General features: G+C 38.3%; 1 protein-coding gene across 4 annotated transcripts; it reads left to right on the top strand.

The window, feature by feature from the left end:
• Positions 1-2,509: 2,509 nt before the first annotated feature.
• Positions 2,510-13,423, top strand: si:rp71-46j2.7. Of its 4 annotated transcripts, XM_046029704.1 has the most exons (18): positions 2,510-2,699; positions 2,847-2,901; positions 3,360-3,468; positions 4,810-5,023; positions 5,180-5,239; positions 5,351-5,493; positions 6,497-6,671; positions 6,804-6,859; positions 7,685-7,854; positions 7,951-8,061; positions 8,200-8,325; positions 10,029-10,127; positions 10,208-10,366; positions 11,038-11,662; positions 12,306-12,369; positions 12,463-12,650; positions 12,724-12,812; positions 12,935-13,423. In XM_046029704.1, the coding sequence occupies exons 2-18, from the start codon at positions 2,848-2,850 to the stop codon at positions 13,031-13,033; spliced, it is 2,541 nt and encodes an 846-aa protein (XP_045885660.1). In that variant the 5' UTR covers positions 2,510-2,699; position 2,847; the 3' UTR covers positions 13,034-13,423. The 4 variants fall into 4 exon arrangements, with proteins under 4 accessions (XP_045885660.1, XP_045885658.1, XP_045885659.1 ...); XM_046029702.1 differs by having other exon boundaries at positions 2,510-2,901; XM_046029703.1 differs by lacking the exon at positions 5,180-5,239 and having other exon boundaries at positions 2,510-2,901; positions 12,935-13,422.
• The last annotated feature ends 445 nt before the right edge of the window (positions 13,424-13,868 follow it).

Below are 13,868 nucleotides of genomic sequence, written 5' to 3'. Positions count from 1 at the left end.
AGAAACCAGGCCACAGAATTGGCTACAACCCCCTCTCTGGGATTGGCTCCAGCCCCCCCCGCGAACCTGTACGCAGGATAAGCGGTTGACGATGGATGGATGGATGGACCCTGTTAGTTACGCAATTATATTAATAGATAACTTACTAATGTGTACTTTGCTATGGAGCTAGTTTTAACAATTTGATATACTATTTGGTAGTTTAATCTATAACAATGCAACATATTTTATAAGCACATACTGTATGTTTTATGTGAAAAATCTCAATTTGTTAAGTACTGTCAAAATAATGTAGGGAAGTAAAAATAAATGCAGTATTTCCCTCAGAATTGAAGTAGGCTATAAAGTAGCATCAAATAAAGTGCAAGTAGACAATGTAAATGTACTGTTAGTTACATTCCACCACTGGTGTGACCTCCTCTTAAAAGGGACTTCATAGTCAGTAGCCACATGAAGGGCCACGGATCACTGAAGCTGTCCTCCTGTCAGGCAGTCTGTTGCGTAATTTCAGCTGTTAGACTGAGTTACATCACCGCTGCACCTGGTCATGACCTCAGTGTTTTAACCTCATGAGGACAAAACCCACAGTGAGATAAATTATGCACTTGAAAGGAAGTGGGGGTTTTGATAATGTCACAAACCCCCGGTCGTGACCCTGGCCTGCCTGTTGCCCTGAGGCTGCTGGTGGGCGTGGCAATCTGAGCTCCAGGCTTTCCCACCTGAAGCACATCCGCAATCAGCACACCAGGGCCTCTGCCTGCAATCAACACGCCTTTAAGAGATCTGCCAACCTTCCAGTCCCCGCCGGATTGTTGTACCTAACCGTATGGACACGCCAGCCAGTTTGTCTGGCTTAGTTTCAGTATTTTGTCTGAACCTTCGTACCAGTGTTAACTGCTCTCTATTTGTCTCGACCTCAGGAAACCTGCACACGCACCACGCGGATTCCCTCCTGTGCCCCGGAATCATCTAAGCTCTGGGACCAGAACCGCAGACCCTCAGAATGACCACCTCTCCCAGGACACCCCATGTGCTCAATAAACCACTTCTGTGCATTTCTCTAGTCTGCGTTTGAGTTTCTGGCCCCCGGTCCTGACGGATAATCAGTAACATCTACGTTTGTCACAAGTTACTCAGAGTAACAATACAAAGAGTATCTGCTGATTGTAACATAACTTTATTAGTGGGCTATACCAACCCATTCTGGTAAATGTTTTTTGTTATAATGTTCACATTTAATAGAAGCTGAAGGAGATTGTGCTCATTAAAGGCCTGTCTTTAGTTTGAATGTTGGAAAGATTTAGAGTTCCATATTTAAAAATAAAATAGCCTATCTTCAAAAATGCTTTACTGGATGCCCAGTTTTGCTCTGGCAAATCTACTTTATATTTTTCATCAGTATTACATCATCATCAGAGCTTGTATAATTCAGAAGGTCGAAACAAACAATCTGCATGAAAACTGATTTAATGTAATACAATCTACGGTATTTATTTAAGTGTGATGGCTGAATATGATTCAATGTGACAATAAAACAGTAATCTGGAGTAGATAAAGTAAAGAACCACAGACTTTTAAATCTTTTCCAAACATTATCTTTGTTTTTATTATCTCAATCTGGATTTATGATGATTTATACTTTATGATAAATACTTCCCTTATCAATGGCCAAGCTCTTCCTTATTTTACCTGTTCTTGGTTGTTTAAAAAAAATATTTTTATTGGCTGATAATATGATATCATGATCATAAGCTAAATTTGTAAGTCATGCTAAAAAAAGGAAAACTTATGTATCCATTAACAGTCAATCTCTGCAATCGACAGTGGTGGAAAGTAACGAAGTACTGTGGCCTACTATAGCACAATGTTGAGGTACTTGTACTTTTTATATTTCTATTTGATGCTGCTTTATACTTCTACTCTACTAAACTTCAGAGGGAAAAAATGTGCTTTTTTACTCCACAACATTTATTTAACAGTTATAGCTATTGGTTAATTTTCAGATTAATTATTGAAACAATTATTAACTAATATTAAGCTTAAAAATTAAACCAGTGGTTCCCACGCCTGGGCTTGATACCTTTTTATAAAAAACAGTGTCTATGAGTTCAGATGTCAATGAGCTGTTAACACATCCACCAAAGAGATATTTCCCCTCTAAACTTCTTAGATGGTTTCATTTAAATAGCTGTGTGATACCCAAAAATGTCAAATTATCCATTATTCTATAAAAAAAATAAAAGGAAAGATCAGAGACGGGATATTTTACTGCGGTTTTACTTTAGGCTACTTTTACTTTTTTGCTTTATAAAAATTTTGCAGTTGATACTTCTGTAATTTAAGTTAAGGAGTATTTTTAAATTCTTGGATTGGTATTTTTATTCAAAGATAGGATCTGAACACTCCCACCACTGGTAATCAAGATAGATAGATCAGAGCTCCTTGCTGTAAGGTAAAGGTGTAACCTGTAGATGGCACCCTGCTATAATCAACAGCAGGCACGCGCGGACTACCTGCAGCCAATCACAGCTCTGCTTTACCCAACTTAATAAAGTTTGACTGTTAATAACGTTTGACTGTTGTTTGAGGAACCCGAGTCTTCTTCTCCTTTGCCAAAGATGTCCGTGAACAGACCTGCTCTGGCTATGTGCAACACACACTGTCTCAAAGTATGAGATACGAGCAAAAAAGAGCCTCTTGTAAGAAAAGAAGATGTATCTGTGGCGCTTCTCCATCGCCATTACTTTTGGCTTGGTGTGGTATTTTTCAGACTGCTGGCGCACAGTGACACAGTACTTGTTATGTTTTCTCTTTTGTTTTTCTACCCCGCTGTTATTTGGAAACAGCATGCGAGAGATCAGCACTCAAACTGAAGAAGAAACGAAGGAAAATCCACTCCAGGTATTAAGTAACTTACATTTTGCATTTATGGACTGAACATGTCTTTTTGCGGGGAAGATTTGGATTTAGGAGCACGGCGGCATGTTTTAATGTGTTCAAATATTGAAAATGTAGTTAGCCTTTCTCCCTCATATGCGTTAATAAGTGAGCTAGGTCTATAAATATTAGAATTGTTAATGTAGCATGTTGTCTGTAAGATCCCAGTCAATGTGTATGTAGTCAGTAATCTAACTTGTTTGCCAGGTTACCCTTGAACACTTGAGTTGTGAAATTAGTTCACACAAAACCCGAGGTGCTTTTTATTGTAGCTACTGAGGTCTGAAAAACATGTTTTCACTCATCACATAGCCACAGTAGTTTACTGTCAGTTCAGCACTAATTGTTTTTCCAGTTTTCATTGTGTTCTTATTAATCTTCTCAGTCCCTTTTTAGTTGACTCATAGTTTTTTGTTTTCCAGGAAACTGTTGAGGAAGAGTCGTTTGGTGACTTGAATGACAGAGAAACCAGGGAGCAGGCTGAACCAGTGGATTCTCAGTATCCACAGGTGAAGAGGTCCCTTAAGCAAGGTGAGGCATGTTTATGTAAAGAACGAAAACATTAACAAACACACCCTCTCTCTGTAGATGGGTTGTAAATGGCTGTGATGAGGAAATAAGATATCTGGGTTTCATGCTTCTAATTTTAGTTGTGTTTGCTTTGCAAACACATTGTTTTTATTATTTTGTACAGCGTTAATGATATTGGTTGGTGTTGAGCTATAATATTGATACCACAGCTCTGGATTTGGGATACTCTGATACTGATATCTGATATCGGCCTAATAATGACTCAAATAGCTGGCTCAGGTGTCTGTGACAAGAGGGGGAGATGCGAAGGGAAACCGAAACATTTTGCTAGAAGAGCTCACAGCATTTTGTTTCACAAAGTTAGGATGCAGTGTTTAAGTCAAGCCAGATGTTGCCTTACACATAAAATAATGATTCCCAATGACTTCCTCAGTGAGGAATACAGCTTAGTCATTTTACACTGGTATCTGATTGGTATCGGTGTCAGCCAATTATCCAAAGCCCAGGTAACGGTATCAGGACTGAAAAAAATTGCATCCCTACTCTGAATGAGCTCAGTTTCTTTGAGAATAAGAGTTGCTGTAAACAGGTATTTCATGATTAGTCCTTGAAAGCACTTATTTCATTCTATTCAGTCATATTCAAATGCATGAGCTGTTTTTTTTTCGGCATTTTTGTCTTTCACTAAGCAGCTTTCAAATTGTGCATACCACATAAATATCCTTTTTTTTCTGCAGCTGTAAGTCTGACTTCTCATTTTGTCTATTTAACAAAGAATAAACCTGACAGGAACCCAAAAATACTTGAGAAATGACACAGGCGCCTATTAAAAGTTACAAATCTTTAATCAAAATCACTCAAAATATTATATAATAGTTTTGGTTGTAAAAAAAAAAAAAAAAAAAATGTGTTTAACTATTTATACACAAAAATACCGCAAAAAAAATGTAAACAGTATTTATATGTAAAGTGATTTTATTCCAACTTGTCTTTGTGCCTTCTCATTGAGTTTAAAATATGAAAAATTCATAGTTTTAAAAAAAACATTATGGTCTACGTCTGCACTTTTAGCTGGTTTTTTCTGCATGATATAAAGTTATGTTGCTGTAAATAAAACATGTGTGTTCCCTGATGAATAGACCAGTCTTCATACCACCATCAACTCCTCGTGTTCAGAGGAAAGTCCTGCCTGCCTGAACAATTTGAATAATAAGCAAAAAATAGAGCTTGAATTTCACCAAACAAGCGTTCAAGTCACTGCAGTGTTTGAGTTTGATGGTCAGGAGGTGAGTGTGGGAGCTTGGTGCTACCGTGATTTTCCTTTGTGACTGCTCCCCTCAGTGTTTGAGCGTGCCTACGCTCAGCTGGTGCTGCCTTGGTACGGTGTCCTTGAGCCATGTGAGAACCAGCTTCTGCACCAGGTGCTCAGCAGGGAGTTTGACTTTGTAATTGACCGGATCATTGAGAGAGCAAAAGACTTTGATGTTTGCCAGGCTGTCGTAGGCTCCATTCGGATTTTGACCCAGCACTTGCACAATGCGAAGCAGTCTGACAGGTGAGACTTTACACATACTTTCAGTTTAATGACTCAGAACTCATGGTGCTTCAGTTACTCTTTGCACTCAGTAATGTGTCTGAACTCTATAAATACCTCCATATTTTAAATAACTTATGAATAATTTACCTTTCTTTTACAACATCATACCTGCAGTGACATCCTAATGGCTCTTCTTATGCTGAATGGTGTTTCAACAGTAGCACATCCCATCAGGTTTATGATTTAGATAAAGTGATTATCCGAGATATGTGCTGATAAACATCTATGATCCAGTATAGTGCTCACTAATGGTTGGAGTCACCTCTATTTTGCTTTCTGTTTCAGAGCTCTCTTGTTCACTTCCAGAGCAGAAGAGATTGCAGTTCTCCGAGAGTTTTCTGAAACTCTGGTATGTAACCTTCTTCCCGAATCTCTCTGGGGACAAGACGTCAGCCGCTGTGCCTTAAATGAGATCGTTGCCTTAAAGGGTAGGAAAGCATTAAATTCTCTCTCCACAGGAATACAGTCTTGTGTAAGGACTAAGCCTCCCATGACTTATTTTACAAGTGTGTGAATTGTGTGTAATACCTTATTGTCAGTGGCATTGTCGAGTTGAGGACATGCATTTCTGGTTACAAAAAAGGAAAGGGCTTTTCACAGTGATTTGCCAATTCCCTTTAGGTTTTTGTCATTTTTAGTAACAGATAAAATGTTTTGTCTCTTGGGATTGTCTCATGGGAATCTTGCTGTGCTTTACATTTTTGCAATTATACATGTAGGTCAGTTACAATAAGTGCTGTAGTTAAAACATTATCTGCATGTCCAGATTTCTCTTCATCTTGGCAGCTAGAAACAGATAATTTCTGACATAATTGTTTAATTCATGGATACATAATTGAGTGTTTGCAATAATTTGGAACAGTGGAAAAATTACAGGGCTGTACTTTTGCACCAAAAATAACAATCCTGATTTTTGCATAATATTGTGATTGCTCACAATTTTGTGATTGATCATTTGCGCTCGCATATCATCAGTCTTTATTGTATGAGGAAAAAGATTACTTGGCTTCACTTTTTAAAGATTTGTACCACTTATTGTCAACCACACATGACATATGAACTCAAAATAAATGTTTTAAATAGGGTTGAAATGCCAAATTTAAAGTAACGGCTTTGGGAAATTCGTATTCGCTTTCTTATACGGATTAAGCAAACGAGATACAATTCAAGTCTTAATTATAAGCTAAGCCAACCAGATGCAGCTAACTCGGGGCAACTTAGCATATTTTAGAAAATGTTTAGAAAATACTCTTCCTTTTTAAATATGTTTAATTGTGGAAGCTATTATCACTAACTCCAGCTGTGTTAAAATGACTTAAAAAACAACAATCCAATAATATTGTCAAATGTGAATATTGTGCCTCCTGATTTTTTTGTGTATTTATGTCAAGACAGAGTTTGTTGGATTAGTGTATTGGCTGTTTTCCTCAGGTTTGGGCCTGTTGGTGACATGGCTGTCGGACCCCGACAACCTGAACCAGCTGGTGGTGAGCCAGCTTGACAGCGTGACCCCCAAAGGCTCTGTGGATGAGCTGTGTGGATCAGACCCAGATCAAGCCTCGCTGGCTTCACACGAGGGCGAAGGCGAGGCCGAGGGCAGTGAAGTGTGAGTGGCTGTCATCTTCTGCACCCCGCTGGCTTGACCTAGTCATAGCAAGCCTCAAAGTAGCAACAGCAGGGGCCACCTCCTGTGTTTGGAATTGGTACTGACCTGGGGGTCTGTTTTTTTTAATTCTAGGGGCTTGGAGAGAGCAGGGATTTCAAACGGCACTAGGATCGAGGCCAAAAGTAAAGGTGTGTTTTGTGAGTGAGTTGTTGTAATTGAGAGTCTTTAATTGAGCTCTTTCATACTTAAGGAGTAGTACATGTGATTCTAACTTGATTTTCAGCTTTGAGTGTTAAAACATTTCAGATGAGGGTGACAGAGACCTGAGAAAGGCAGATGGAGTGTTTAGAGAATAGAAGACCACTTACATAACGTATTGTACAACAGTTTGATAAATAGCAATGTGTGGTCAGCTACGTGACTTTTTAATTTTCTATCAGCCTGCCTTTTAGCACATAATTAATCCCCCGATTCTTTTGTTTGTTTGTCCAGACAGCTAATTACACAAACAGCAAGCTGAATGCCAATTCATTTCTGTGCTGTCTTCAAGCAACTCCTATCTCTTTATATTGCAAATAATCCAACAGTAATGATGACTGAATAAGAATTGATTATGCCATGATAAGATAAATCTGTGTATTTTTTGTTATGATCACATCAAAAATTCAGGAAAAAAACTGCTTTTTTAGTCTGTTGGAAAAATTATTAATTGCCAGGCAGCCACATAGATTATAACATTGAACGTTTGATTACTAATCATGCTTACGTGGCTTACGTGCCTGAAGAAGTGTGGATTGTGTGGTGAGTAGTTTCTCACTGAATTTCCAACTATAATGATGTGCTAAAAGTGTGTTGTTATGTCAGAAATCAAGGTCAAAGTAGAATGTATTGTTATTCTCTCCACATACAGTACTCAGTATATCAGGCAGGGGAATTGTGTTTCTCCAGTACTGTGGTGTACACAATAAAAAAAACCAAAAAATACTGATGAACTAAGTTTTTGTAATTTTCAGGTAACAAGTTAAAAGAAGGATGGTCAAAATTTGTTGACAAGATGAAGCCCAAGAAGACCAAGAAAAATAAGATAATGAAGAAGGAGCCAACAGGGATGAGGACCATGGCGATCCAGGAAAACCAGGACACCAGGGAGGACTCCATTCTCAGCCAGCAGGACTCTGACAGGGTGAGCCTGCTGCAGATAATGCAATATATTAAACCGAGGAGGACAATTTGTGAAACATGACAGATTCATTGTCGCTTTTTGGCCAAACACCATCAGGAGGACAGTGATCTGGATAACTACCTGACAAGCGTCCAAGAGGACATGATGGAATTCAAGCTGTCATACGAGATGTGGCGTGCCGGCCGCTGGGCTGTCAGCATCCCTCATGTGAGTTATAATTATCATTGGCAGTGTGGAATGTCCCGGAGGCTTGTTATCTGTCTGCGGAGGCACTGTAAAAACGTGTCCTTCTATGGTATGTTAATGTTTGTGATGGAGTTTGATTAGGAGTTGACTGTGTTGTAGACCGACTGGGAGGATAAAGAGATAATCTTCACTGTTCACCTGGAGGAGAAGGACAGCCCTGAGAACCTACATTGGGACATCAGGAAGACCTACATGGATGTTGTGTACTTTTGCAACAGATGGCAGGTAAAAGGCAGATGGAAAGCCATCTTTTGTGTTTTTTTATATATATAATTTCTACTTTTAACTGATGTAATCACCTCTGATATGCCAGTCTATTAGGTACAATAAACTCGCAATTGTGTTGTGTAATACTGACAAGTGTTTCTATTATTTTGTCCACCCAGTGAGGGTAAGCAGAACAGAAACACCTCTCTGTATAATGCAAAACAGTTCAGCACCACCACAAACTACATCGTCAAATTATATTTATTGCAGGATTGTTTGTATGTTTACTGTCAGTAATTAGACTATGTTAGTTATGTTAACTAAGTGGTAAGTCTGCATGCTGTGGGTAAAATCAAACCTAGCTGAAGAAGTTTTTATCCATAAGCTCTAAGACATTCATTAAGAAGGGACTTGCTGTTGACTCAACTTAAAACTTCTTGGTACTTGGTACTTAAACATTTTCTGAGTGGAATTGCTACAACATGCTTAATGGGGCTTGCTTGTGTTTGGCTTTGTATTCCCTGCTGTATTGGTGTGCAGACGACTACAGATTGACTTTTTTATCATTGACTTGATGTCCTGGTTGCAAGCCAGCAAACCAAACCATCATAGTACGCGGAGGAGATTATTCCAGTAAATAAACATCTTTGTAATTATTTTGATAGAACATTTTTAGGGAATAATTGCACTCACTGTTTAAGCAAGTGTCTACCAGTTTAGAAAGATGCTTGTCAGGGTGAGTGTGAATTGGAGGGAATGAATGATGAGAAGGCAAGGTGTGTCCTCAGATAAAATCAATTTAAAGACTAGGTTTCACATTTCTCAAAACCGACAGTCACATGTACATTGAAACCGTTTTTGTTCACTTTAATTATTTTTCCTCTCCATACTGGCCAGAAATACATAAAATTGTAGTGCAATTCCAAAGTATTTGCACTAAAAAGACTGAAGGTGCTCAATTGTTCTATTATCTCATACACTGGAATCAGATTGGGGAGCAAACATCTCAGAACATGAATGAATAGGAGGAACAATTACAGTGACAAAAACAAACAGTTTCAATGTGTACATATGGATGCAAGTATATTCTTAAAATCTTTTAATGTTGGAGGTACTCTGACAGCACTCTGAGGAGTTAGGGTGGAGACAGGGTAACCAGAGTGAAACTATGTGGGACTAGATAACAGTACAATGAGGCAAAAGTTAGCCACAAACTAGAAGAGCGACTGCATGTTTGGAAATACCTTTTGCACACTTCCTGCTCGTGTTCTGTACATGGGGGTGGAAATGTGCTTAATGATGACATGCATGATTTATTTTGTCGAAGCTGATTCTGCAAGAAACTTTCACTGTGAAATACTGGAACAGTTGAAAATGCAAACTTGCAGTCCAATGTTAGGAATTTCTATTGAACAATTAAATGGATGGTTTTCCACAAATGGACAGATATCATGATATGTACCGACTAAAAGAGGATTTCTTCCTTTGACTTCAGAGAAAAGACTTGTGTTTTCTGTAAACTCAGCTTGTGCCAGAAGGAAGCATTGTTGTGAAAACATACCACAACGTTTGCTTCACAAGTCTGAAATTCAACATTGTGAACCACAAAATGTTACTGCAATCATATGGTATACAGTTTTAAAACTTGCCAGACAGAGGGGTTGGACCAAACATTGTTCATGGAACTGTTCATAAAAGACATTTATTTTGTCCTCTATCAGGACTCGATCCGGCTGCCCACGATCCTGGTGCCGGAGGAGTCAGAGATCACAGATGAGGTCAAAGAAGAAGCGAAGGGATCATTGGAGAACTTCCTGCAGGTGAGAGACACCAAAAATACTGTGTTGACAGATGAACACTTGAAAATCATAATGACTCAAAGTGTTATTTTCTTTTACAGGAATTAGTTTCTGACGATCTAATCGGCCGCAGTCAGCCAGTTTTTCAGTTCCTCTGCCCACTTGACAAACTACTGAATGAGGAGGAACATTATGGAGGCGTCTGGGGCCTTCTGAGTGGCTTGGCTTACTTCCTGACTCCAGGTCAAGAGGAAGAAGAGGTAAAGTTTAACAGATTTGCTTTTCTTCAGATAGACATCTTAAAGAATGATTCAGGCTTATTATAACCTGATGCTTGCTTTTGTACTTTTGGCTATCATTCCCATAGGTAACAGTAACATTGTACTTGCCAAGTTATAAAGTTGTCTGAGGGGCATTTAGACAAACTTATTTGCAAGAGAGAACATAGCAAATAATAAAAGTATAACTCCAGCTCTATAGTGTAAACATCCTTCACAGTTTACAGAACCTGGTTCAACTTTGACCTACCTTCCATGGCCGTGCACACATGCAGTTCTCCTGTGCAGAAGGGGATTATTACAGACATCACTAACTTTGTTTTTTTGGTTTTTTTACTCCAAAGAAAGTAGTTTGTGAATAATTTTGCATAAACTGTTGGCTGCTTGGACTGTTGGACTTTGTTTGAGGAATGTTGCAGCGTAGCCCCGATCTAATCAATTACTTTGTGGTAACTTTATAATAACCAATAAAACAGTGACCCAAACTATGGAAATAAGACTGAAGTTGTAAGAAACTGGGACTGAGACTTTTAGACTTTTAACCGATGTGTGTATGAATTTGTTCATTTGCTGGTGTCTGCCACTCTGTACCTTTAAAGTCAGGCGCTTCAGATTCAGCTGTCACAACCTGATTATTTTGTTTTACTTTGCAGAACTCTAGTCCTCAGACAGAGGCCCCGAAAGAAATCACAATGACATCTTCACATCCTGAATCTACAACTCTGCCTTTAGAAAACCCTGGTGCCTCTACTGAGAAGGGCAACAATGTTACTGGTACTACAATCCCAACTATTGTTATCTTGGAAGATCATTCTGATTCAGTGCCGCCAGAGGAAGCAGAAACACAAAAGGAGCTGGAGCCTGCAAATAAAAACTGCTCCCCCAACAAAACAGAGGACTCTAGTAATGCCTTAACCTCTCCCTTTAAAATGTTCAAAGGACTGATACAATCCAGGTCACTAGAGTCCTTGCTCTCAACAAGAACCACCAGTGATAAAGACTCACCTGTGTCAGACTCCACAGCGCACTGCAGACAAAATGGAGAGTTTCAGGGGGATAGCACGGAAGGTCCATCGTGGTGTCACTTCAGTGCAAAGTCAAATAAAAAGGACAAAATATGTTTCAAGATGTCAGGTGGAGCAAACAAGACTAAAGGGAAGGACCAGGACACTTTGCCGAGAGGGGAGGACTCCCAGTGTCAGAAGAGCCAAGAGCCACAAAAGCCAGGCCAGCTGGAGGCAACAAAAGCCATATTTGATCTGCTGAAAGAAATTTCTGGTTTGTTCAGTGTTTACAGCATTAAGAGCTTTGAGATCATACCAGTGTTTTGTGTGTTGTAGTCCATTTACTAGAAATAATGTGTCCTTCACTACCAGTGTTTTTATAGCATACTGCAGATTTTGAGATTGATTGATTGATTGATTGATTAATTAATTAATTAATTTTCAACTAAATCTAGACAGCCAGTTGTGTTCGTTCATTTCAGTTGAGGTCTTTACTAGTGCCAAAATAACGGAGCATTAAAAAGTCAGATCAAGTCATTTTTACCTTTTTAGTCAACATATTTGCCTGCACAATAACATCCTCTATCTTCAGCCCCATATTTTTGGTAAAGAAAAATACATTAACTCTGTAGCTACAGCGCTTTTTACCATTTTTAAAATTCTTTTATGCTTTCACATTTTCTCAGCCATTCTCATCTACACCTATAAACTGTACTGAACACTGGATGTTCAAATCAAGTGGCTGGTGAACATAGTTGAGGATCTAATTAGGAGTTGGTTGTTTCTCTAGTGGCATGTATTAATTAACGCAGCCTTAAGGGTAAATGCAAAGTTTATGCCAAAGCTAAAACATGTAAAAACACTGACATAGTCCCCTTTTTTTTTAAAGATAAACCCAATACTTTCTGTCCTAACAGGGAACTCCATCCTCATAAACATATTTGATGCCATTTTGAAACCCTTTATGCCCATCTTGAAAAAGTAAGTTTGGTTCAGACGCCCAACCCCTTATTTATACTGTGACTTGGATTTTTGTCTGTGGGTGACCTTTGGTTGTGTTGTATTCTTCTCCAGAAAAGTGAACTCTTTCCTAAACAAGATGAACCCATCAGAAGTGCAGATGGCTACATACATCGATGCTGTGCGTGAAAAACAGTGGCCAGAGATTCAACCAGCTGCACCGCCTCCACCTCGTCCTCCTCGCACAGACGAGGAGAAGAACGAGACCAGGGCCAGAGCGTACAACCTGATGAATGCCAAATGTAGGTTGTCGCCTTTCTGCACTAGTAGGAAACGTAAACGTACATAAAATAAATTTTTATGTTCTCTCTGTAGGTTCAAACTATCTTATCCTAAAGAAGACAGACATGGAGTCTGTTTTTAATCTGTTCCAGGACTGTGAAAAAAACAAAATGCTCGTACATGTAAGTATCTCTGCATTTACTTTTCTGTCGCTGTCCTTCGTTTATTGTATGTAAGTTTCTCATTTTATTTAATATAGCAAAAAAATCCTGTTCTGATTTTGTTGCTCTATCTTCCATAACAGATGCTCCTGTCATTCCTAATGAGGAAATTGTTTCCCAGTGAGCATTCTCTAAATGTGAGCGCTGCTGCCTTACAGAAAGTGACCAACCTGACTAACTGATCTGTGAACCCTTGATTGTGATTTTGGGGGGGGGAGGTTGTTTTGTTTTTTGACATTTTAGAATATCAAATTATTTATTTATATCTCAGACACTCCATTATGTCGTTTTTTATGGTGAACATTTTGTGAATTTCCTTTTGGCTTTTATTTTAAATAAATAAATAAAATTTTATTTTGCATAGTGTAGAATTACAGAATTGTAATTTATTACCATTCATAACTTGTTTGTGAAGTCAGAAATACTCTTTGTGGGAACCGGCTTTAAAAATTGTATTTTTGTTGTGAAATTTAGAGGTAAAAGTCAAGTTTATTTCATGTTTACAGTTGAAATTTCACCCTTCACATTTTAATGTAAAAGAATAAAAATTTTCTAAAACATTTTGTCACTGTGAGCACTTGTCTATAGTGAATGTTTGTTAGATAATTAACCAATATACAAAGTACTACTTTATCTATTAAAGGAAACTTAGTGTTAATGTCAATAACTTGAATTTATGCCAAATAAAATATTTTATAAAATATATTTGTGAGTTTAGACTCTCTTATAGTAAATATAGCAGTAAATATAAGATAAATAACCAGCTTATGAAGTGTGAGATGCATTAAAATAATTACTAAATATACTGCACACACACACACAGAGTACCACTTCTGGAGATTTTAATAACATTGCACGGGCTTCATCAGAAGATGTTAGCTCAGTTGTCATGGAACTGTAGATCTTTGATTTCATCAGCTGATGAAGACCTCATACTGCCAAATATACACAAAAAGGGTTAAAAACAGCAGTTGGGTTTTCACTGGAATCCATTGTGAAACAAAACAATATTATTCA

This window comes from Micropterus dolomieu, linkage group LG19 (genome assembly GCF_021292245.1).
Source record: "Micropterus dolomieu isolate WLL.071019.BEF.003 ecotype Adirondacks linkage group LG19, ASM2129224v1, whole genome shotgun sequence".
NCBI lineage: Eukaryota > Metazoa > Chordata > Actinopteri > Centrarchiformes > Centrarchidae > Micropterus > Micropterus dolomieu.
The sequence above is the reverse complement of the archived record's forward strand: the minus strand, read 5'-3'. Positions and strand labels throughout refer to the sequence as shown.

Coding starts and splice junctions, on each gene's coding strand:
- si:rp71-46j2.7 (XM_046029702.1), top strand. CDS start 2,713: ATGTATCTGTGGCGCTTCTCCATCGCCATTACTTTTGGCTTGGTGTGG. Junction 10,128..10,207: donor CATTGGAGAACTTCCTGCAG/GTGAGAGACACC, acceptor TTTCTTTTACAG/GAATTAGTTTCTGACGATCT. Junction 12,813..12,934: donor AAAACAAAATGCTCGTACAT/GTAAGTATCTCT, acceptor CTTCCATAACAG/ATGCTCCTGTCATTCCTAAT.